This window comes from Solanum pennellii, chromosome 1 (assembly GCF_001406875.1).
Source record: "Solanum pennellii chromosome 1, SPENNV200".
NCBI classification, from domain to species: domain Eukaryota; kingdom Viridiplantae; phylum Streptophyta; class Magnoliopsida; order Solanales; family Solanaceae; genus Solanum; species Solanum pennellii.
The window spans coordinates 91,511,651-91,535,471 of record NC_028637.1 but is presented as its reverse complement, the minus strand read 5'-3'; the positions used below and the strand labels follow the sequence as shown (position 1 = coordinate 91,535,471).

Sequence of the window (23,821 nt, the reverse complement as noted above, 5' to 3'; positions counted from 1 at the left end):
ATTCCTTCAAAAGTAACTAATACAATTGTTTTTTTATTCCACTTATGAACTCACATGATTTTCATGTATGTATCAATATTCATCCACACATATTGCCCTATTCAATAAAGTATTTTTGAATCCACAAACTTGTGCAATAAAAACATAAACAAAGTAAGCCACCAAACTTGCCATTTGTATATTTCAAATCAACAAAATGAGATCAAATAATTAGCCCCCTTACATGTAAAAATACTAGTTGCATCATCATAAGCATAACTATAAGCATCTTTACAACTATTCTTAAAATATTGTGAGTACTCTGTAGGTTTACATGTGGTTGGATTGTTGAATTCCCCAGTGCAACAATACTCTGGTTTATTAAAAGCAAAACATGCACTTTTACATGCAACAGTTGTACCATCATATGTATTCAATTGTAATTCTTGAGGACATTGTAAGTTTATGTCTGAACAACATTGTATATTTGAACAATTTCCAGTTCCACCTGAAGGGTGAACTGATATTGGGATATTGAAACCATCAACAAAGCTAACATCATAGAAATCCATTGGACTATCAAGTGTGAACTCTGCTAATGAGGCTGGTGGAGTGCCACCAGCACCATTGCATTGGAGTACTCCGCCGCAGTCTGCTGTGGCACATGTCCCTTTACCTGCAGTAGCGTACGCAGAATTTGGAATAATTAGATAACATCAATCTATTGTCGCAATTCGACTTTTAAGACATGAAAGGAGATTCTTTTAATGAAAAGACGAAAATGTCCCTACTATTAATGACATAGCAAGGATATCTTGGGTGGAAAAAAGGTAGGTAAAATGTAATACTCCCTCCATTCACTTTTACTTCTCCAGTTTAAGCTTTGTGTGCCGCTTAAATTTCACGACTCTAGTTCTATTTTATTAGCCTTCGTTAGCTAACTATTTGATCCTCGCTCATCTTTGACGGCATGTAAGGAGAATTATGTTGGGCCAACCCTTAAGTTATTTCTGTTAGATTCACAATTACATTAAAGTTCCCTCTACTAGCCATAAGAAGTTGATACAAGTCAAGAAACAATAATTAATATGAATATTTCACCACAATACTCGCGTTTAATTTTGGGTCTTGAAAAATAAATTAAGGAATATTTAACAAATGTTGAGAATATAAAACATGGAAAACAATGTTTTTTTTTAAATGCTAAAAGTGATCAGTAAAAGTACAACGACATGACACAACTTACGTACTCGTGTTTAACTACCTGAGGTGTCAAATTGGCAGTGGGTTCGTGCCCAGAAACGACCTGACCAACCAGTAGGTGCATCAATTTGTGTAGTCTCATATGGTTGCAATTCTAAACCTCCACTAATTAGCAAGGGATGACCTGCTCCTGATAAACTTCCTGGCCATATTGTCACATTACAATTGTTTTTCAATGTGAAAACTGCGCAATCTCCGCCTGTATATATAATGGAATATTATTATAGACCACGTATAATGTAGCATAACATGAAAATTAATTTCGTATAAAAAATAATCAATAATAACTGTAACAGAGAAATCTGAGGACTCTGCTCACCGATGAAAAAGAGAAATCTAAGGATGAGAACTAGGTGGAAATGTGATTCCATATTGATGATTATAAACTAATTTCCTTTTGACAATTCGGATGTTGAAATTGATGGTGTATATATAAGATTGAGAGATGAAGTGAACTTAGATATTGTATTTATAAATGAATTTGAGACAAGATTAGCTTCACATGCCTAGATAGATTTTATTTTTTTTTTGGGTAAAATCGTGCAAAAATAGAAGAAATATAATGTGATTGATTTTGACTAAGTAAATGAAATGAATGGTAGATTTTATTTTCACCAATTAATTTATATTTTAAGTGTATTGTTACAATGTCCTTTTATAGTTTTAAAAATGATTGAAATTCTTAAAGATCAAAAGAATTGTTGGGATCTTTTCCAATGTTTTTTTTTTAATGAGGTTATTAATTATATTACATTTTTAGGAGAATGATTTAGACATAATTTAAAAGATAAAAGATCTTTTCATTTATTTCCTTAAATATTTTTCATATGTCACATTTCAATTCACTTGATATAGGTCCGAGTAAGTGTCCGTTTAAACTGACTTATTTAGGTGCTTTTAAGGCAAAATAACTTTTAAGCAGTTTTGAAGTGTTTGAGAAAAGTTAAAAAATGTTTATAAATACTTATTGCAAAGCTAAAATAATAAAAATAAATCAAAGGCCATAAATTAAAAATTTTAACTTATGACTTTTGACTTATAAGTAAACGGGACTAAGTAATTAATTGAGAAAGTTATCGCTAACACATTAATTATCCTTTACATTTTCTGGTCTTTCCTTTTTTTTTTTTAATTATTTAAAGGGATAATTACCTTTTGAGGGCTTTTTTAAAAAATATTTACTGCTTTCAAACGTATTCTTTTATTTATAGAGTACTTTAATATACCAAATTTTTAAAAAAAATGTTTAGCACTTATAATCACTATATTATGTGTTAAAAGTAAATTATAAGTGTTTTAAAATATATTAAATTTATTTTGGGTAAAAGATTATATAGCTATAAATGATATATATATATATATATCTTTTAAATATGATATATTTAGATAATTTTTTCTTTTTTAAATTTCTCTTCAACTTTTTTTTTGAATATTGTCATGAGGAAAAATCTCGAGGCTTACAACTAAAGTTATTTCAACATCACATGATTACTTGATTTTGCATTAATTGCTGATAAAGTAAAAAAAATATTTTGGTATGCTTTTATGAAAATAGAGAAAAATGAAAATACTTTTACGGATTACTCGTGTCTCACTGGCATTTGATTGAATTTGTGAAAGAAAAGTAGTAATATTTTCATGTAAAAAATTTAAAAAATTCTCAATTTTTTTCCCCATCATGTATGAATTATTTTTTACAAAGTAATCATGTCAACTTTTTAGAGTGTAATAACTAGAAATTCAATAATTAATGACCTTTCTCTTATTTAAGATGAAATATATTAAAGTATCATTATGAACTATAGCGTGAACAAATGTATTATATGACATCTAATATATTTCATAATGATATTAGATATATACGTTTGAGATATAATTATATGATATGTTTGTACCTTATAAAATCAAAATTAATATAAATAAAAATCAAATCTAGTTATTCTTCTTCGCATGTTCATATAAGCATTTTCAAATCAATCAATATTGTCGCAATAATCATCAATTACAACATACAATCATTATTATCATTCACCATTATATCGTCAATCACTATCATTAACTATCACTATCATTCACCAAAACTATCTGTCGATGCCACCAATTATCACTATCAACCACTTACTAGCAACTACTTACTATCATCGCTAGTTACCACTCATAACACCACTATTAGCCAATTATATCATAGATATATCGATTCATAAATTTTTTTGGTTTTTGTAAGGCCTGATAAACGCATAAATTTGAACCAATGTAATGACACCAAAATGATAAATATTCACTAAGTTCTAATGAGTAATGTTTAATTACCATTTCTAAGCGACCATTTTGCATTACATAATATTAATGTTGGCCATTATTACAATAACAAGGATATTAAGGCAAGCTAAATAAATTATTATAACAATTAAGTAAACACTTAATTTGATTTAGTAAATATTTCTAATTGTTCAGAGTTGCTAAGCTCCCCTGCACATATTTATTGATCTATAGACTTCTTCTTCACCACACCTACTAGAATCAATCTAGTATCTCCTACTTTCCAAATTCACCTGTAAAAGAGAAAAACAACAGATAATTTAATAAAAATAAAAACAATTTGGAAGCGTGAGAAGGAGAAACAAAAGGAAGATTACAAGGCATAGAATCGAACCTTCACCACTAAAGTAAAAGTTTTGATAGTCAATTAACTGTACATTTAAGATTCTTCGTAACAAAAACGACAAATATAACTTCCTTCACAAACACAAATCATTTTCTTTTACAAACTTTTAAAATTGCTCAAAATAGACATTCATTAACTATCGTCAAAACTAAATAGGGTAAATGCACAAGTACCCCCTAGACTATAACCGAAATTTCAGAGACACACCATAACTAAACTAAGGTCCTATTAATCCATGAACTTATTTTTTTGGATAAATTTTTGCATGTTTTGTCTTACGTGGCACACTCTGTGACTCTACGCAATTGAGGCGCGTGGGAGATATTTGGTGCATCGTAAGCTAAAAAGGTGCACAAAATTACCAAAAAAATAAGTTCAGGGGTAATAGGACCTTAATTTAGTTAAGGTATGTCTCTGAAATTTCGATCATAGTCTAAGGGATACTTATGCATTTTTCCAAACTAAATATTCAAAAATTTCTCGATAGCTCAAAATTACACTTTTTTTTTCTAATCAATCCTTATACTAGTTCTTTTTTCTACCAAAAAACATTTAGTCGAAAAATATTTTTCAGAAAACGTTCGATAAAAGAGAGGTGGATGAATTTTTACATTGTTCAAAGTTGGCAGTGCACTTATCAGGAAGCTGTACGGCCATGTTTCGATCAACACCAGAAATAGGAGGGCCATTGATAAGAACACAGAGACATGGCTGCCCTAAAGCCTTGATCGAAGCGCAGCACGCTTCGCTCGGTGGTACCGAACTGAACGGAACCACCGATGCCCTACAAGGTATCAGCTGAATCAACGCTGAAAAGAATGTGCTGCTACAAGGATGACCATTGCTTCCTTTAACCGCGATACTACCGTACGTTATTACTAATATCAGCATTACTAAAGTACGATTAGTCATCGATCTTTTTTTTTTAAAAAAATTTGGATTGGTACTATAGTTTGTGGAAAATGCAGTGACACTTGAATTGTATATATAGGGAGTTAAGTGTGCTTTAATTGATGAGCTAACTAACTCTTTTACTAGCTATATGATCATGATTTTTATGCTTGTTAATAAGTAGTTAAAATTCAATTCTCATGACTCACCTTCATCATTTGAACTGATTATATATGATAAGTGTCATTAGTGCTTTGCAAATACTTAAGTAAGCTGGAAATAAAGGATTATAAGTTCATCAGAAAACTAATTGTCTTACTACACTATCTTAATATAGAATAAAATAATTTAATGAGATATCTTGGTCTATCATAAACTTAAGTGACATAGCAACATGTAATTGAACACCTTTCGTCAAGAAAAAAATCATATACAAATAAAATAATATAGGAAATAATTAAATAATGTATTTTGTACAGTAAACATAACAAGCTATTGTAGCTCATTGATTCACCTCTTTGAAATGTGATAGTGCTCATGTGTTTAAATTTCATTAATTCTGCTTTTTAAAAAGTGTTAGCCAATAAAATACTCTTACAAGAAATTAGTAATTTTAATTTATGAAAATTAAAAGATCCATTACAGTAAGGTTCATGATTTAGATGTAAAATAAAGGTGAAAAAACCCATTATTTAACTCTTTTTGGAAAATAATTTTTAAAGGTTTCAACAAATTATTCACAAAATAACACCTAATCTTGTGTGGTATAAAACAAAAGAAAAAAGAAAACAATTACGGACTAATTAAATTTGATATCCACGTGGCGACCATCCATTTGTTACTTTAGAATCACCTGGATCGACATCCAGGTAATCACCTCTTCTCCAATCTCCGTCGTTAACACTAAATCTAAATCAACGGGTTAGATTCACTCTCAATGCCAAAAAAATTAGAACACTTCTCCAAATTTTCAATCTTCCCGCCTTTCTCTCTGTATAAATCCTCCATTACCCATTAGTCCAAATTCACCTTTGAAACAGAGCTTGAGTTTACTTCAGTAAAAATAAAAAATGGCCCGTACCAAGCAAACTGCTCGCAAATCCACTGGTGGAAAGGCTCCAAGGAAGCAGCTAGCCACCAAGGCTGCAAGAAAGTCAGCTCCGGCTACCGGAGGAGTGAAGAAGCCTCACCGTTTCAGGCCAGGAACTGTAGCTTTAAGGGAAATCAGGAAGTACCAGAAGTCTACTGAGTTGTTGATCAGGAAGCTTCCTTTTCAGAGGCTAGTGAGGGAAATCGCTCAGGATTTCAAAACAGATCTGAGGTTTCAGAGCAGTGCTGTGGCTGCTCTACAAGAGGCTGCTGAGGCTTACCTCGTTGGTCTCTTTGAAGATACTAATCTCTGTGCAATTCACGCCAAGAGGGTCACTATCATGCCCAAAGATATTCAGCTTGCTAGGAGGATCCGTGGAGAAAGGGCTTAAGAAGAAACTTTTAATGGTTAAAGTTGATTAGGGTTTGTCTGCTAGGGTTAGTGGTGTAAATCCTAATAGATAATTTTAGTTGAAGTAGGTGTAAACTGTTGGTTTACCAGTTTCGGGATCTGATTAATGAAAATTTTGTACCTTTTCTTTTGAATCTAAGATCTTGCCCTTACGTCGGCACTGATGAATTCCAATGATTAACGATTGAAGCAATACACAGTGTTTCTTGATTCGAGTTTTATTAAAATTTTGATTTAAATAGATCTATTAATTTACAACTGCACACCAATATAGTAACTGCACCAATCTCATATATGGCTTTGAGCTTTCGGCAAATTATCTTTTTGTTATGACAATTAATTACACCATTTTGCATTTCTTGTTCTGCATAATAACTTGTGTATGCTGGATATGGAACCTCAATGGGATTAGTTTTTGAGTTATTAGTAACTTTGGTCTTTGGTATATGTATTTGTTATCAAAATGTAGTGTGTTTATAACTAATGCAAGAGGTGGGTTCATACACTTTTTCATGTTTATCAACAACGGTTAAATTTGGCTACATTGACATGGTAGCCACTTGATGATTTTTCTCTTTGATTATAGGTTCAGGTAAAATGAGTTGTGGTGCAGCTGCTGTGAAATTTAAACTGAGATTGGTTTGTTTCGAGGCATCTCAACTCCTGCATCTTTCAGGTAAGTGTTTGCTTTACGAACTTGATTTGTGTATGTATAGTTGAATCTATTAATCATCTTGTTCACTGCTTGCCGTTGCCATGTACTTTAGGGACGAATAAATGCATCTTGATCCCAAAATACTATGCTAGATCTAGCGCCTACAAGCTTCCAAATTGTATATTTTGTTGGCTAAAAGTCATTATATATAATGCGCACAAGGGTAACACATGGCTTTATAATACTATTATGATGTGGAAGTATGCTTAAGTATACTTGGCTAACCAGATTACTAGAGATTTTTGTAAATCTTATATTGATCTGAAACTCTATTTGTGGATATCAATGTCTTCTGAACAGCTGGTATGCCTTAAAAAAGTTGTAAATTGAGATGCTTTTCTGTATTTTCAAGAATGGAACTTCTAAACTTAGGTATGTCAGCTGATGGTGAGGCCACTCAAATACCATCCTGATTGCGTTCCAGGTTTAGCAAACTTAGGTGTCCTAGCAAACATTTGTTTGTGAGATCTCTATCGTTAACACCAAATCTATATAATCCAACAGCTGTTATTCACTTCCAATTTCACAGCCTGCTTCACTCATATACAAATATCTCTGAAATTCACCACTAATGCACGAATAAAGCTTTTCTCAATTCTACCAATTTTTTTCTTCCGTTTAGCATAAAATTGAAATGACCCGTACCAAGCAAACTGCCCACAAATCCACTGAAGGAAAGGCTCCAAGGAAGCAGCTAGCCACAAATACTGCCAAGAAAGTCAGCTCCGGCCACCGGAGGAGTGAAGAAGCCTAGCCGTTCAGGTCAGGAACTGTGGCTCTAAGAAAAATCAGGAAATACCAAAAGTCTACTGAGTAATTGATCAGGAATCTCCCATTTCAGTGGCTAGTGAGGGAAATTACTCAGGATTTTGAAACAGATCTGAGGTTTCAGAGCAGTGCTGTGGCTGCTCTACAAGAGGCTGCTGAGGCCTACCTAGTTGGTAATTTCGAAGATAGCAATCTCTGTGCAATCCATGCCAAGACTGTCACTATTATGCCCAAGGATATTCAGCTTGCTAGGAGGAATCGTGGAGAAAGGGCTTTAGGAATCTTTGTTGAATGTTAGGATTGGCTATGTAAATCAAATGACTTTTTTCAATCAAAGTAAATGTGAACTTCTGGTTTAGTACTATTCTGAAATCTGATTAATGAAATTTGTAGTTCAGTTTGTTTCAATTAAAGCTGCTTCGCATGCTATGGTCTGGATTATATTTTACATTTCCTTTATTGATTTCGCCTTTTGGTAGTGTAGAGTGTACGGTTTTCATAAATGTTCCTCTTCTGCACAAAGTTTCATTTGTTAAATTTATTTGTTGCCCTGTATGCTGCTATTGAGGGGAGAAGTATATGTATCATCGACTTATTATTATCCCTCATTTATTAACATTGTAATGGTAGAAACTCTGCAGATCCTTTATACTTTTTTGAAATTCAATTTGATTTTGTTTTGTTAATCAAATTTGGTTGTTTACAGATACAATTAGTTGTAGGGGCTGAGTGCATGTTGAGTTTACTTTCTAAAGTTATGAGGTTGAAGTGGCAGCTGTTTTGAAGAAGTTTGTGTTTGATTTTAACTTCATGAAACATGATGCTGCAGACGTTACATTTAAACTAAGACTGAGGTATTCTTTTTCAGATTTCATCTCCAGCGACCACAGGGGTGACAAATTTAGACCACAAAGTTGACAATATATATCCTTGCTATTTGAATGAGAAACGTTCAGCCTATGCATTTACTTACTTCTCAGAAGGTAATTAGCCTTGTTTATTACTTCTCTCATTCTAACTTGAGATGAACTAATCTACTTTCAGATATCTTGTCTTCTGCAAGTCTTTCTAAATTGAATTTGAACTTAGCGCTGATTGAGTTTGTGAATATGTGACAGTCACTGTGACTATAAAGAGGGGTGCGTTGGTTACTACTTACAGTCTTAAGATCAGAAATCCCTTTGTAATTGTTTGTTGCTTATATAGGTCATCAATTTTCTGAAGAGATAGAAAGAGTGCAACCTAAATTTTTTTTGACTATGCTGAATGATATTGATAATATGCCAAAAGAAAAGAAGTGACAGAACCAGTTAACTTAATCTATCAGGATAAGTAGTGTTACAGTAATATACTTGCTATAGATCTTCGAAATTCGCCTTACCTGAACATCTATATGTATGCATTTACAAGATTTGAAAATTGAGTAGCTTTCCGTATATATTGGAACTTTTAAACTCAGGCAGGTTAGCAGGCGGTGAGACCAGAGACTCAAATACCATCGGCTTAGAAAGTCCTCAGTGTGTGGCATCACCATGTTACAATCTATTTGTTCCCGTTATTAGTTGTCCGAAACTGAGTTGATTTGGGTTTGTTATCCAAATGCAACTGTATAGGTTTTAAGTCATAGTGTATACTATTAGTTGCAGGGGGTGGACTGATGTTTATTCTTTTACCAATAGCATTACAGGTGGAGCTTGGATGCAATTGAAGTGGTAGCAATCTTAAAGGATTTTCTGTTTCACTTTAGCTTCAGCCAAAATGAGCTGTGGCAGGGCAACTGGTAGCAGTACAGAATTTTAAACTTACTTTCATTTATTACAATCCCATTCTGATATTGCTACTTTCCTAATGCTGCCAAATAACTAAAATACAAAACAAAAGATTGTTTATTCATCTATGACTTCAGTTTATTCTTATAATCATTCAATATTTCTTTAGCACATCTTGAACAATAACAGTTGTTTGGCACAATAAGAAATATCTTTATTATCAGTATACCTATGATATCTGGAGTTGGTGCATCTTCACTTGGTTGGAATGGGATGCTGAACTTAACCTTGAGATAACTATCTTTTTCAAGCTCACAAGATCATCCTCACGTCAGTGTTTCACTCAATTCCAATGGTTGATGACTTTTTGTGCCAGAGATAGAGTAAGAATTTAGGCATGAATACTGCTATAAGGAGAACAGCGGAAGCATTCTAATTCACTGCAGATCTGGAAACAAACCAAACTAAAGGATAATGAGGCTAAGGTGCTCTTAAGAATCTCCACTCTTATTAATTCAACATTGACAGTAAAACTCCTTGCTATGTTGAATTAGAAGTGTACAGCCCTTGCATTTACTTATTCCTCATAAGGTAATTTTAGTTTTGTTTTCTTGCAAAATAAGTCTTGTTTATTACTTCTCTCATTACTAAATTGAGATGAACCGATCTACTTTCAGATGTCTTGTCTCCAGCAAGTCTTTCTATATTAAAATTGAACTTAGAGCTGATTGAGTTTGTGAATGTATGACTATGAAAAGGGGATGTGTTTAGTTACTAGTTACAGTCTTACAGATTAGAGAGTGGTTATTTCTTGTTTAAATAGGTGATCAATTTTCTGTAGAGAAAAGTGTAATCAGTTTGTTGGCTCCTGATGTTTTAAGTAACTAAGTGGCTCGACAAGCCAAGAGACAATGTAGAGCCAGGACATAAGTAATCATGTCCTTGGAACTGTTTTTATGAATGTGACTTCTCTATTTCATAGTAAAAGATAATTCAGACATACAAAAAATGAAGTGAACGCTGATACTCTCCAAAATTACAAGACAAAAAAGTAAGACAACTCGAATCATCATAATCTCAAAACCTTTTCCTATTCCAACAGCGCTTGGGAGCAGGAGGGTCATTAGCAGCTTTAGGCATTTGACGAAAGTCTACCAATACAATCCGTCTCTTGGCTTCCCTTTCATCTGCTAACCTTTGCTCAAACTTCCTCTTGCTTGATTCAAATTTCTTCTTCATATCAGTGTCGCTTTGTGTTTCTTTTTGCATTGGTCTTGCAACTGCAGAGCTTTGTGATGTTTTCTGCACTGGTGTTTTACTTGAACTGCAGTTGCTTTGTTTTGGATGAGGAGGAGTAGCAACTTGTACATTCATCTTCATCAATGGCGGCAGCATGCTCTTAGTTGAACCAGTGGTGCACCCTTTTCTCCTGCACTGGGAAGGGGTCTTTTGTGCTCCTCCTTGTCCCTTCTTTTCTGTGTGATGATCACTCTCCATCTTCTTGAAACCTTTGTGGATCTGCTTGTCTCTGTCAAGGTGCTTCTCGAAAGATAAATCAGAAAGAAGTCTTACATGAGGAGGAGCAACTTGTACTCGTTTGGTGGACGCGTTCATCCTCTTTCTTGATGGCATAGTAGTAGTATTATGGGACTGTGGTTTATCCGGTTGTTGAACCAAGTCAGTTTTCTTCAACTCCGTGCTGCTTTCTGTTATTGCACTGCCATTGTTCTGTTTCTCCGCAGGAGCAACTTTTACAGACTTGCGGATGACTATTCTAATCTTCCTCGCCAAGGGTTTGTTGCTTTCTGCAGTTATTTGTTGTGTCCCTAACCCATCCCCTTCTTCTTTCTCAGGCTCTTCGNGCGGATGACTATTCTAATCTTCCTCGCCAAGGGTTTGTTGCTTTCTGCAGTTATTTGTTGTGTTCCTAACCCATCCCCTTCTTCTTCTTTGACGCTATCTTGATCACCAACATTGTCCTCCATAACCTCCTCCTCCTCTTCTTCTTCTTCATCATCAGTTGATGTCATTGAGGGATTCATGAGGAACTTGATGATCCTGGCTTTGCGCTTTTCAAACTGTGGCCGATACTTGAATGCACCAACACGTAGAGCTGATTCGATCAAGTCGAAAATATCATCAGGTTGCTGCTGCATCTTGTAACAACTCATGAAAACTCTTTCAATATCCATTCTTCTCACTCGAACAAGAACAACAATTATGAAAGGAAAAAAAGTAATTTGTTAAAAGTGTAATAAGAAACTTAACTCATCACCCTTTTATAAGATTTTTTCGGAAACTTTTCTTAATCTTTTATGGCTAGGAGTGCTACAAAATTTACCTTTTTCAATAATTTCCATTTTTGAATGGTACGATTTTTAGAAATTTAAACTCTTTACTAAATTATTTTTTCCTTTTCCTATGTTGTTTAGGACTGCCCACAAATTTAACTCATCAAATCCTTCTTATAAGTTTTTTTGGAAACTTTTTTTCCTTTTCTGATGAGTTTTAGGATTATGATTCTTTTTAGAAACTTTTTATAAAATTAACCTTTTCAATGATGGTAATGAAATTAGTTGCCTTTTTTAATAGTTAATATCTTAAAAGGCACTCAACTTTGAGAATTTATCTAATAATATTATTAAATTTTATTTTATATCAATATAATATTCAATTTTAATTTTTATATCAATAAAATCACTCAACTTAGACCTTTATATCAATAAAATCACTAGACTAAATTTGTCATTAAAAAAAATTTGACATGACAAAATAATACATAAATATGAACCCCGCAAATAAATAAAATGAAAAATTTATTAAGAAGTTTTTATGGACAAACTTAATTAGTGACATAGCTATTATAATATTGTTATGTACTTAAATTTGCAATATATCATGATATTTGTACGAGAAAAATGAAGTACCGCATACATTATATTTGTAAATTACATAAAAAACCAATCAGTGTTGTTGTTTTATTGGAGTAACACACTCAAATTGATCAACATAAAAAATGGAAATTATATCATTAAAAACATATATATTTTTTTATTTATAATTTAATCAAACATGGCAGCATCATTATGCGCTTTTATGTAACGCCTACTTAGTTAAAATAAAATAAATCATATCCGTTAAAAAGTTTTAATGGGTTTAAAATTTTTATTTATTTGTGAAATTCATATTTACATGCTATAAAAAGAATTATTTTGTCATTTCAAACTTCTTTATCATGATAAATTTATTGAGTGATTTTATTGATACAAATATCTAAGTTGAATGATTTTATTGATATAAATAAAATTTAATGACTTTACTAGATAAATTTTAAAAATTGAGTGATCTTTTGAGATTTTAAACTCCTTTCTTTAATAGTGAAGATAAAAAGATATGTGTTCACTTCAATTGATTATGATTAAATATACATTAATTTAATATATTTTTATTGTATATTTCCCTATGATACTATCTATAAAGCTATAGTATGTTTAAATATAAACCAAATTTTATTCTAGAAAATAAAGATGTACTAAATTTTTTATTGTCTAAATATAAATAGTTTATTTCATCAGGCTACTTGCTTAGATCTTAAAACAAACTCATAAAAAAAATTTCAATATTCATTCTTCTCACACTCATTCGAACAAGAACAACATTTGTGAGGGACAAAAAAGTAATTTGCTTAAAGTATAATAAGAGACTTCAACTCCTCAAACTCCTCTTATAAAGAATTTTTAGAAAGCAAAAAATCCTTTTAGCTATGTTATTTCACTATTTAAAATATTTTTATCCTTTTAACTTTAATACATTTTAATTATAAATTAAAAAATATTATTTTTTTAAAAGAAAAAAATATTATAAGTTTTTTATTTTTTTAATCAAATTCTAGCCATTTAGCACTTTCTTTTCCAAAATTGTTAGGATTGCCCACAAGTTTACAAAAGAAAAAAATACTTTTGGCCAGAATTTGGTCAAAATGGTTAAATAATATAGGGAAAATTGTATATAATAGCAAACTAATAACCTAAAATAAATGGAGTAGCTAGGGTTTGTTTTAATTGTGCTTCATAGCAAACGTTTGCAAAAAATTGCCAGGCCCCTCTTTCCCAAATATCTCGCTCGCCACTCTCCTCCAATCTCTCGCTCACTTCCTCACTTTTCATACAAACACAAGTGTATAAAAATTGTTTCGAATTGTATAAAGCAGAGTAAATTGTATAAATACTATATTTTTGTTTCCCTCTCACCCCTCTTCCAGATCTCGCTCGCCACTCCCCCAAATCTCGCTCGCCACCCTCACGTTTCTCACTTATACAAACAGAAGCGAAATGTATAAAATGCGTTTCTGTTTGTATAAAGCGTGAGAAAATTGTATATACACATGCAAGTACATATATTTTCGTCTTATACACTTATAATAATACAATTCGTTTTATACACTTCGTTTTTATACAGTTCTCTGCCCAAGTGTCTTTCTCTTTCTTGTTTTATACACTTCGTTTTATACAATTTGCCTCAACTGTATATGTACAGCGAATTATACAGTTTCTATGTTTGCTATGGAGCACAATTATGCAAACTTTGCTATAGCATACAAATATGAATTTTTTATTTGCTATATGTGAAAGTTGCCCAATAATATACTCCTCCATCTCATTTTATATGTCATCCATTCCTATAAATAATTGATCCATAATATTGTTATTTCATAAAATCAATGCATAAATTATCATATTGTTTCTTTTTTACCCTTGTGAATTATTAGCCTCGAAAATACACATATGACCAACTTAGAAAAACTAAGTAAATTATTCATGTTCAATGGTTAAATTAATTAATCAAAATAAATTAATTCATATTAATGGATTGAAAATTTGAGTTACAAAAAATTAAAGAAGGATAGAAAGTAAAGTTACATCAATTCTTAATGCAAATGTAAAGTAAAAACTTGACATATAAAATGGGACGGAGGGAGTATTTCACACTTATGTTATTTCTTTTTTGAACATTTTAACGCTTTTCACTTTAATACCTTTTAATTTAAAAAAAAAAATTAATTTATGAGAAAAATAAGAAAGATATTATAGACTTTTTAAAATTCTGGCCAAATTTTCTGACCATTTAGTATTACCCTTTACAAAATTATTTTTTCCTTTTCCTATATGTTAAAAGATTATGCTACTTTGAAACCTGAGGTAACAATAGTTTCAAAATACCCGATTGGATAAGTGTCTTTTAGGGATTGTTTGGTATAAGGAACTAGGAATAACTAATTTCAAGATTAATTTAAAGATGAATTTATCTCGTGTTTAAATAACAGGATAAATTATTTGAAATTGTGATGTTATTTTTATCCTACATTAAAAATGGAATAACAATCTTGTGATAGTTAATTACAATTATTAATCCCATATGAACTTATTCCTGAAACAAACGAGCCATAGACTCATGCATAATTAAGTTGTTTGGATGTAGTTTGCAGCTTTGGTTTGTATCCTTCGTTGGAGCCAATTCATTATTCACTTGTAATATCATTTGTTATTTTTAGTGGTATTATTTGTAGGGGCTGAGCTAGAGTAGGAGTTAGGGTACGTCGAGCCTGGTAACTTTTTTCAAATTTTATATTTATCTTGTAAATATAATAAATAAATATAAACTATTAATTTAGAACGGGATAAGATACGAAAATTTCTTAGATTATGACTGAAATCTTAAAGACACATCTACACTTAACTAGAGTCATATTACCCTCCTAAACTAATTTAAAATAGAATAAATACACCACAAACATTGACATGACGTAGATAATTTGCACACTCTCCTGAAGATTGATGAGTCCACAAATTGGACTCGTGTCATTTTTTGATTGGTAATTTTGTAATTAGTTAGTACACAGATTAATTGAAATTAAATCTTATATATATTTAATTATTTTTATTTCTTTATTTGCAAAAAAATTATTTTAATTTCTTTTTATTTTTTTTAAAAAATAATTTCTTATCTTCACTTTTAATTATTTTGTAAAAATTATGTGTAATTTCATTTTAAAAAAATATAAAAGTGTCCTTTAATTTTAACTTTTTGATTTTTTATGTTTTATTTGATTCTCTTCATTTATTTTGATATCCATCCAAAATTAACTTATGTTAAATACAAGACATTTGTAATTGAATTTGAAATCAAATCAAAACTAAAACAAAGAAAATAAAATCAATATAAAAATAAAAGAGAAAAAATAATGAATGTAGGTTAAAAAGAGTTTCTGTACAAGGTAAAAAAAATGTTTATTAACTTAATTTAAATACAAGATAAAGAAAATAAGAATATCTTTATAAAATTTGAAAATTTAATTTTTTTAAATAAAAATAAGAATTTTAAAAATTATTTTATAAAAAGTATTTTTTAATGAAAAAATAAAAAAAGATAATTTACACACGTGGGGCAAGTACGTACAAACACAACCAACTTGTATCGTTGAAGGTGTCATGTCAGCACAAAAGACACATAAATATATATATATATATATATATATATTTTCACATAAATATATTGAAAAAATGAGTTCAGGGGTCATAAAACTTTAGTTAAATTTAGGTGTGTTTCTGAGACTTCGATCATAGATTTTGTGTCTTAATTTTTGAATTTATTTCTTACCTTCCAATTATAATAACTTCTGTTGTGAAGGTCTTTTAATTCTATTTCTCAACCCAATAGTTGCTTGTGTGACATCCCTATAGGTATCGACCCAGGGCTTGGACTTGTTCATAGCATGTTCAATGTTTTAGTACTGTAAATATGGTAGTTGGTATGATAAGTTTGAGATTTCTATGGGCTTCATGACATTTTATGGTGAGAGAAGTATATGCTAAAAATGTTTCTGTGTTTGTCGTGTAGATTTTTGAAATGATTCATCTGCTAGAGCACTGATTTGGCTTGAAATGAAGCTTACCAGTGACTGCTAAGAATTGCCATTTCGAATTTATTCGTGAAGGAAGTTGTGTTAAATTGCTAGTTTATTAGCATTTTAGATCTAATTAGTGCATCCACTAGTTTGTCTTTGAAACGGTTTAAATGAAATTGTTTCTTGCCCTAGCCGCGAAAATGAGGGAAAATGGGTGGAATAGTATCTTAACAGAAATGAGGAAAACTTAGATATTAGGGATCTTATTAGTCTATGTGGAAGTGAGAAATGTTTAGCGCTTATGTGGTATCCATGTAGCGTCCACGTGACAACATACTATACTTCTGTTAATTAGAAGTGTAAGTATGACCCAATACTTTGACGAAAAGGTTAATTTTGAACCAGAATAAATCTGAGCTATTTTCGATAGTTTAGGGGTAATTTTGAGTCTGTTCCAATTCCACAAAGTAAATACAATCACTCAAAAGGGAAAAATCCAAACGGAAATATAGAAATATTGAAAGTAAGAGCTAGGATTGACCGAAGAAGGAGACGAGGAACTAAACCTAAAGAACGCAGGATGAGAGATACAAACTTTGCCTAAGCATGATCATCAACTATTCTTTCTAAGTGAAGATAATTTTAAACTAGTTGTTAATTGGGCTTGGATCGTAAATCAACCTTTGTAAAGATCTTTTGATTCTGTTTCTCAGCCCATTAGTTGCTAGTGTCACATCCCTATAGCCTATAGATATCGACCCAGGGCTTGAATGGTTCATAACAATACTCTCATCCTCAGTAAGAACCTTGTCCACAAAGGTTTGAGTCAAGAATAGTTTTAGTAGTGCAATCCCACTCATTGTAGCCAAGCCAAATTGTGCTATGATGCCAAAGAATTGCATGTGATCCAGTATAATTTTCACCACATCAACCCACATGGGATCATCAGCAAATAGGTGTTGCTCATTATCAAAATCCTCAAAGGCAAAGAGGCTCTTGTCCAACACAACGAAAACATAAACTTGACCACCCATGAATTGTGCAGCACGCGCAGCAATAATTGCATACTTAAAAGGAAAAATAACCTTAGCATCAACCAAACCATTGATATGTGCCATGTCCACCAAGAATATAACTTCTTATAATTGCGTGTTACATATCTTATGGACACACAATTACACACATAATCACATAGACGAGCATAAACACTTGCACTAGAATAACTGGATTGGGTGCTAAGAAAATCTCCAGGGCACTTCTAAAATTTTCAAAATGGTAACGTTGCAGTGCTTATATGATTCACGCGAAGACCACAAACTTTCTCACCCCACAATGTAACTATTAAAATATAAGTAAAAAGAAAACGACTAGATGTAACCATAGTCTTTTTGGCACCATAGAGTAGAGGAGTATCCGGTATACCAGGATCAAATGGAAGATTCAAAAAGGTGTAAGAAACAACAAAACCTGTTGAGAAATACTAATAAGCTTGTAGATTCATGCTCCAACTGGAATAGTTGGTTGGTGAGTTTTCGTAAGAATATTGCACACAAAATAAGCCGGAGAGCTAGCTACTGGAGTCAAAACAGGCCACGCTCTTTGTTGAACTTGTGAGGTTCCATTCTCGAAATCGCAAAAAGCAATTTCACCTTGAAATGGTTCCAACCATAGAAGATAATTCTTTGTTGCGGAACAACCCATGGAACCAAATTAACAGCTTCACTAACAAAATAAAAGGAAGGAAGAGGTAGCCAGTCCTTCTAGAAGAAGCTAGATAGGTAAGATATTATTCCGCTGCCATTGGAATATGATCGATGAAAGCACCAAGTGTTGGGTTATCCCACATCGGAAGTGGAAGGGGCTGGTGGTCAATTTATAAGTGTGAGGGAAAGCCTCAACCAAGACCACCCAACATTGGTATCAGAGCCCAGGTTGTCAACAAGTCTCAGCCCACCGGGAGGAACTGGGTTGTCGCTCTCTCCAGCCCAAGGCCCGATGTGTGAAGGGGGAGATTGTTGGGTTATCCCACATCGGAAGTGGAAGGGGCTGGTGGTCAATTTATAAGTGTGAGGGAAAGCCTCAACCTTTGAGCTAGCTTTTGGGTTGAGAAGGCCCAAGACCACCCAACACCAAGGTAGATAACTGAAATTCAATGATGACTCTAACCAGTTTCTCAACGACAATTCGACAAAGTAAATGCAACCACTCAAAAGGCAAAGCCAAACATAAATATTGAAAAAGTAAGAACTAGGATCCACAGAGACCAGGAACTAGACCTAGAGAAAGCAGGATCAACTATTCTTCCTAATTCTGAACTAGTTGCTAACTGGGTCTGGATCCCAGATCAACCTTTCTGAAGGTCTTTTGATTCTATTTCTCAGCCAAAAATTGCTTGTGTGACATCCCTATAGGTATTGACCCAGGGCTTGGACTGGTTCATTACATGTTCAATGTTTTAGTGGTTGAAATATGGTAGTTGGTTTCAGTTGAAGTACTTTGAAATCTGACTGGTGAAATTTGTAGTTCTTTTTGTCTACCTATGAAATGGAATCCCAATACTAGCAATTTCTTTTGTGGAATTTTGTCATATATTTTTCGAATTGTGGTGAGCCGCCAAACTAAACCTTGGAATGTGCTATGTAAACTGTGCAAGGTTGCAAAATGTTCATTCTCAGGTCAGGATTTCAACTTGACTCAAGCGGTATATGGTTTTCATGCCATTTGTATGATAAGTTTAAGATTTCGATGGGCTTCATGACATTTTATGGTGAGAAAAGTATGCTAAAATGTTTCTGTGTTTGTTGTGTAGATTTTTGAAATGATTCATCTGCTAGAGCACTGATTTGGCTTGAAATGAAGCTTACCCATAAGTACAATGGCCTGATTGCTAAGAATTGCCATTCGAATTGATTCGTGAAGGAAGTGTGTTAAATTACTGGTTTATTAGCATTTTCGATCTAATTAGTGCATCCACTGGTTCGTTCTGTTCAAAATTGAAGGTCTTGACCTTATATATTTGTGTGATAAATTTGCCAACAACTGAAGACTGAAGCATTATTTGGTGATGAGGCTTGGATTTACATACATATGACTGCTCTATCTGGAATTAGGGAGTTTGGGTATCTTTTGTTCTGATCTGGTGTATATGTTTCTTTTTTTACTTTGTATTTTTGCGTATCAAGAAGTTCCATTAATGGTAGTTGTTCACTGCTTGCTGTTTTTGTGGAGGAATAAATGCATCTGGACCCCAAAATACTATGACAGAACTACCTGACCTTGGCATTATTTATGGTTATGCAATATATGAAAAATAATCCAGACAATGAAATGGATTTTCTTAATGTAGAATAGGAAAACAGAACACCATTATTTTATAGGTCTCAAGATTTGTGTTTCTTTTAATTCAATATTGACTTAGAAAGTCCTCACTCTGTGCCATCACCATGTTACAAGCTGTTTGTTCCCTTTATCAGCTGTCCGAAACTGAGTTGATTTGAGTTTGTTATCCAAATGCAACTATATAGGTTCTAACTGATAGTGTATGCTGTTAGTTGCAGGGTGGACTGATGTTTATTCTTTTACCAATAGCATTACAGGTGGAGCTTGGATGCAATTGAAGTGGTAGCAATCTTAAAGGATTTTCTGTTTCACTTTAGCGTCAGCCAAAATGAGCTGTGGCAGGGAAACTGGTTCTGTTTTAAATGGAGCGAGATGGTCTGTTTCGAGGCATCTAATATCTAGCTCATCTAAGCAACTTGACTGGGTATACCTGCAACAAATAGTGGTAGAGTTCTAAAACTTACTTTCATTTATTAGAATCTCATTTTGATATTGCTACTTTATTACTGCTGCCATATAAACAAAAGATCGTTTATTCATCTATGACTTCAGTTTCTTCTTATAATCATTCAATATTTCTTTAGCACGTCTTGAACAATAACAGTTGTTTGGCACAAATAAGCAATATCTTATTATCAGTATACCTATGATATCTGGAGTTAGTGCATCTTCACTTGGTTAGAATGTGATGCTGAACTTAACCTTGAGATAATTATCTTTTTTCAAGTTCACGAGATCATCCTCAGGTCAGTATTTCACTCGATTCCAATGGTTGATGACTTTTTGTGCCAGAGATAGAGTAAGAATTCAGGCATATATACTGCTATAAGAGAACAGCAGTGTAAGCATTCTAATTCATTGCAGATCTGGAAACAAACCAAACTAAAGGAAAATGAGGCTAAGGTGCTCTTAAGAATCTCCACTCTTATTAATTCAACATTGACAGTAAAAATCCTTGCTATGTTCAATGAGAAGTGTACAGCCTTTGCATTTAATTATTCCTCATAAGGTAATTTTAGTTTTGTTGTCTTGCAAAATAAGTCTTGTTCATAACTTTCTCTCAGTACTAATTTGAGATGAACCAAAAATCTACTTTCAAATGTCTTGTCTCAAGCAAGTCTTTCTATATTAAATTTGAACTTGAGCTGATTAATTAATTTTGTGAATGTATGACTATGAAAAAGGGATGTGTAAGTTACTAGTTACAGTCTTACGGATTAGAGAGTAATTATTTCTTGCTTAAATAGGTGATAGATTTTCTGTAGAGAAAAGTGTAATCAGTTTGTTGGCTCCTGATGTTTTAAGTAATCACATGGCTCGACTAGCCAAGAGAAAACGTAGAGCCAGGACATAAGTAATCATGTCCTTGGAGCTGTTTTTATGAATGTAACTTGTCTATTTCATAGTAAAAGATCATTCATACATGCAAAAAATGAAGTGAATATTGTTTAGGACTGCCACAAATTTACTAAATTATTTTTTCCTTTTCCTATATGTTATTAGGAACAAGGGCCGCTCACTCTATCAAGTAACAGCACACTTGGAAGGATCAAAGTACCCTAAGTAAAATATTACAAAAAAAATGTGTATTTATTGTTACTATTAATTAAATTTAGTATACGTAGAACGCATTTCCACTTCAAAAAATTAAATTGAAGATTGATAAAATTAAATCAAAGAGCAAAAGTAAATTATAATAGATGTCAAAATGACATAACATGCCACGTCAAATTAAAAGCAATGAAAATGTAGGACGTATACAAATAACATGTTTTGGTCAATCAAATATGAGTATGTCAATTTAATATAATTGACTAAAAAAAGTTATCCTTACCACAACTTTTTCAGCATGTAAGCTGAAACTTTAAATAAAGACTCATATTTTAGGGAAAAAATAAAAAATTGTAATATATTCCGTGCACTTTGAAAAAGCGCATAAATAAAATATTCAACCAAATAATACACTCTAAAGACCACGATAACTTGATTCTTGTTGTTGATGATGAAGATGAAGTAATCAAGCAAACAAATCTGAGAAAAAAAATAAAGTTTCTAGGTTTAAATCAAAATCTATATAAAAATAATACACTTTAAATCTATATTTTTTAATTTGATCCTAGGTTTTCTATATGCAAATTATTCCATCGAGTAAATTGATAATTTAATATAGTTGCAATTTCCTAAATGATGTTATATTCATGCTTTAAAGTTATGTTATATACAACTTAAAATTTTATTATTATCAATAGCCACAAAATTACTCTACTCCATTTTAGATATACTAGTTATTCATAAAGATATCAATAACATTTCAGATCAATTGAAAGCTTGTGAGAATTTTTTTTTTTAAATCTTGATAGACGATAGGAAATTATTGGCAAGAAAATTGACATTTGAATCGATTATTAGCCCAAAATTAAAATAAACTAATTTAAAGTGCTTTTAAATTATTAGATCAAATCTAATTTAATATATATTTCTTTATTTTTATCAATTTGGTTTGATTATTAAACATACATCAAAATAAAATCAAATTATAAGATGGAAAGGAGTAAAACTCTTTAGGTCACTTGATTGACTAAATCATCACATATAGACAAACAATATTTGCAAATGCCACATAAAGTGCATGTAAACTTCTATATACAATTTTCTTGATCACTTGACCTGCATTTGACTTTGTGACACATTACCAACTACCAACCTATGCTAGGATTTCAAACACAAAATAGAAAAATAATATTATTATGTTTAGTGTGTCTTCTCCTTGATAATTGGTATAGTAGAATGGTAAGTATTTTTTTTAATTCATACGTTTTTCTCATATAATATCATTTTGTCATAAATTTTGTAGAGAAACAAATGCATAATTTATTTTTTTTACATTCAACTACAAATGACACTACTTTTTTTTTTGTTGCAAGAATAGAAACTACAATAGTTTTCGTTAACAAATACTTTGTCACTTCATTTTTTATATAAATTTAATTTCATAATTAAGAAAAAGGGTGAAAAGGGAAAGTAAATCTTATTCCCAGTATTGGTGCAATAGAAGCTTTTTATAATGTAATATCAAATGGTGAAGACATTCCGGCTCTCATACCTTTGCACTTATACTCCAAATTAGTAGAGCTCATTTCGAATGAGTGGGTGAATTTCAAGCCTTCGCGCTTGTTCATGACTCCTCGTTGTTGCCATGTAACTTTAGTAAGGAATAAATATATCCATAGGGGAGTTTTGGATAAGAGTAAAGCTGATTTGATATGATTAGGCGCTCTCAAGTTTGATATGTGAAAATTGTTTTTTCCAAAATAAAATTTTGTATAATAGATTGTTGTGATTATGAGTAGAGCCATTTATAATGATTTTCTCTTTCAACCAAGCCACTAACAAAATAAGTTGTGGCGCTACAACTATTGTAGTTTATACTAAGGGAGATAATATATTTGAGAAGTCTAATATTATTAATTTGTTTGGCAATGAATTATTTTTCCCAATTTTTTTCACTTCACTTGAAAATCAACCGCTGGCCATGAAAATTGTAAACAAAATTTAGTTGTTTTTGAAAATTCATCTTTTTCACTTTCTCTATATTTCTTTTCCAAATTTGTTATTTTTATATAATAAAAAAATAAGCACATTTGAATTATATTTCATGTTTGTTTAAGAAAAAGTACATTCTAACAACTAAGTATTATTAGCAAACAGCTTATCTTTATTTTCATTCGTAACTTCACAATTTTCCAACTTATGTATAAACCATATATTTTTTTTAAAATACATTCAAATAGTATTTTTTTTAAATAATAAATGATTAAACAAGACCCTAATTTCAACTTTAAAAATTCTAAAAATAATAATTTTATTTTGTTTTGTTTTTATGCTTAAAGGCCCTCCTTTTTTTTTTTTATATTAGCACAGACCGAATCTTAATTCGCGCTTAAAAATCGTTAGATACCTTAGTAGTATAGCTCTTTCTAACAAACTCAGTTCATTTGCTTCTACTGGAGTTCATTGTGATATTGTA

At 31.8% G+C, this 23,821-nt stretch overlaps 3 protein-coding genes and 1 pseudogene across 3 annotated transcripts; 2 read left to right on the top strand and 2 right to left on the bottom strand.

Moving 5' to 3' along the window:
- Positions 1–145: 145 nt before the first annotated feature.
- LOC107006142 (pathogenesis-related protein 5-like) lies at positions 146–1,772 on the bottom strand. Its single transcript, XM_015204775.2, has 3 exons — positions 1,562–1,772; positions 1,244–1,441; positions 146–655 (listed from the first exon to the last, which is right to left on the bottom strand). The coding sequence occupies exons 1-3, from the start codon at positions 1,611–1,613 to the stop codon at positions 189–191; spliced, it is 717 nt and encodes a 238-aa protein (XP_015060261.1). The 5' UTR covers positions 1,614–1,772; the 3' UTR covers positions 146–188.
- Positions 1,773–3,499: 1,727 nt separating this feature from the next.
- Positions 3,500–4,856, bottom strand: LOC107006162 (protein LIM1). Its single transcript, XM_015204790.2, has 2 exons — positions 4,519–4,856; positions 3,500–3,794 (listed from the first exon to the last, which is right to left on the bottom strand). The coding sequence occupies exons 1-2, from the start codon at positions 4,817–4,819 to the stop codon at positions 3,778–3,780; spliced, it is 318 nt and encodes a 105-aa protein (XP_015060276.1). The 5' UTR covers positions 4,820–4,856; the 3' UTR covers positions 3,500–3,777.
- A 954-nt stretch (positions 4,857–5,810) lies between these two features.
- Positions 5,811–6,509, top strand: LOC107006154 (histone H3.2). The gene has a single exon (XM_015204784.2). The coding sequence runs from the start codon at positions 5,869–5,871 to the stop codon at positions 6,277–6,279; it is 411 nt and encodes a 136-aa protein (XP_015060270.1). The 5' UTR covers positions 5,811–5,868; the 3' UTR covers positions 6,280–6,509.
- A 127-nt stretch (positions 6,510–6,636) lies between these two features.
- On the top strand, positions 6,637–8,190 carry LOC107024911 (annotated as a pseudogene).
- The last annotated feature ends 15,631 nt before the right edge of the window (positions 8,191–23,821 follow it).

Bases quoted from the DNA above. Each gene is read 5' to 3' on its own strand.
- LOC107006142 (XM_015204775.2), bottom strand. From the start codon at position 1,613: ATGGAATCACATTTCCACCTAGTTCTCATCCTTAGATTTCTCTTTTTC. The intron at 1,442-1,561 runs GTGAGCAGAGTC...TTATATATACAG, and splicing joins TAGATTTCTCTTTTTCATCG to GCGGAGATTGCGCAGTTTTC. The intron at 656-1,243 runs GTAGTTAAACAC...ACGCTACTGCAG, and splicing joins CTGCCAATTTGACACCTCAG to GTAAAGGGACATGTGCCACA.
- LOC107006162 (XM_015204790.2), bottom strand. From the start codon at position 4,819: ATGACTAATCGTACTTTAGTAATGCTGATATTAGTAATAACGTACGGT.
- LOC107006154 (XM_015204784.2), top strand. From the start codon at position 5,869: ATGGCCCGTACCAAGCAAACTGCTCGCAAATCCACTGGTGGAAAGGCT.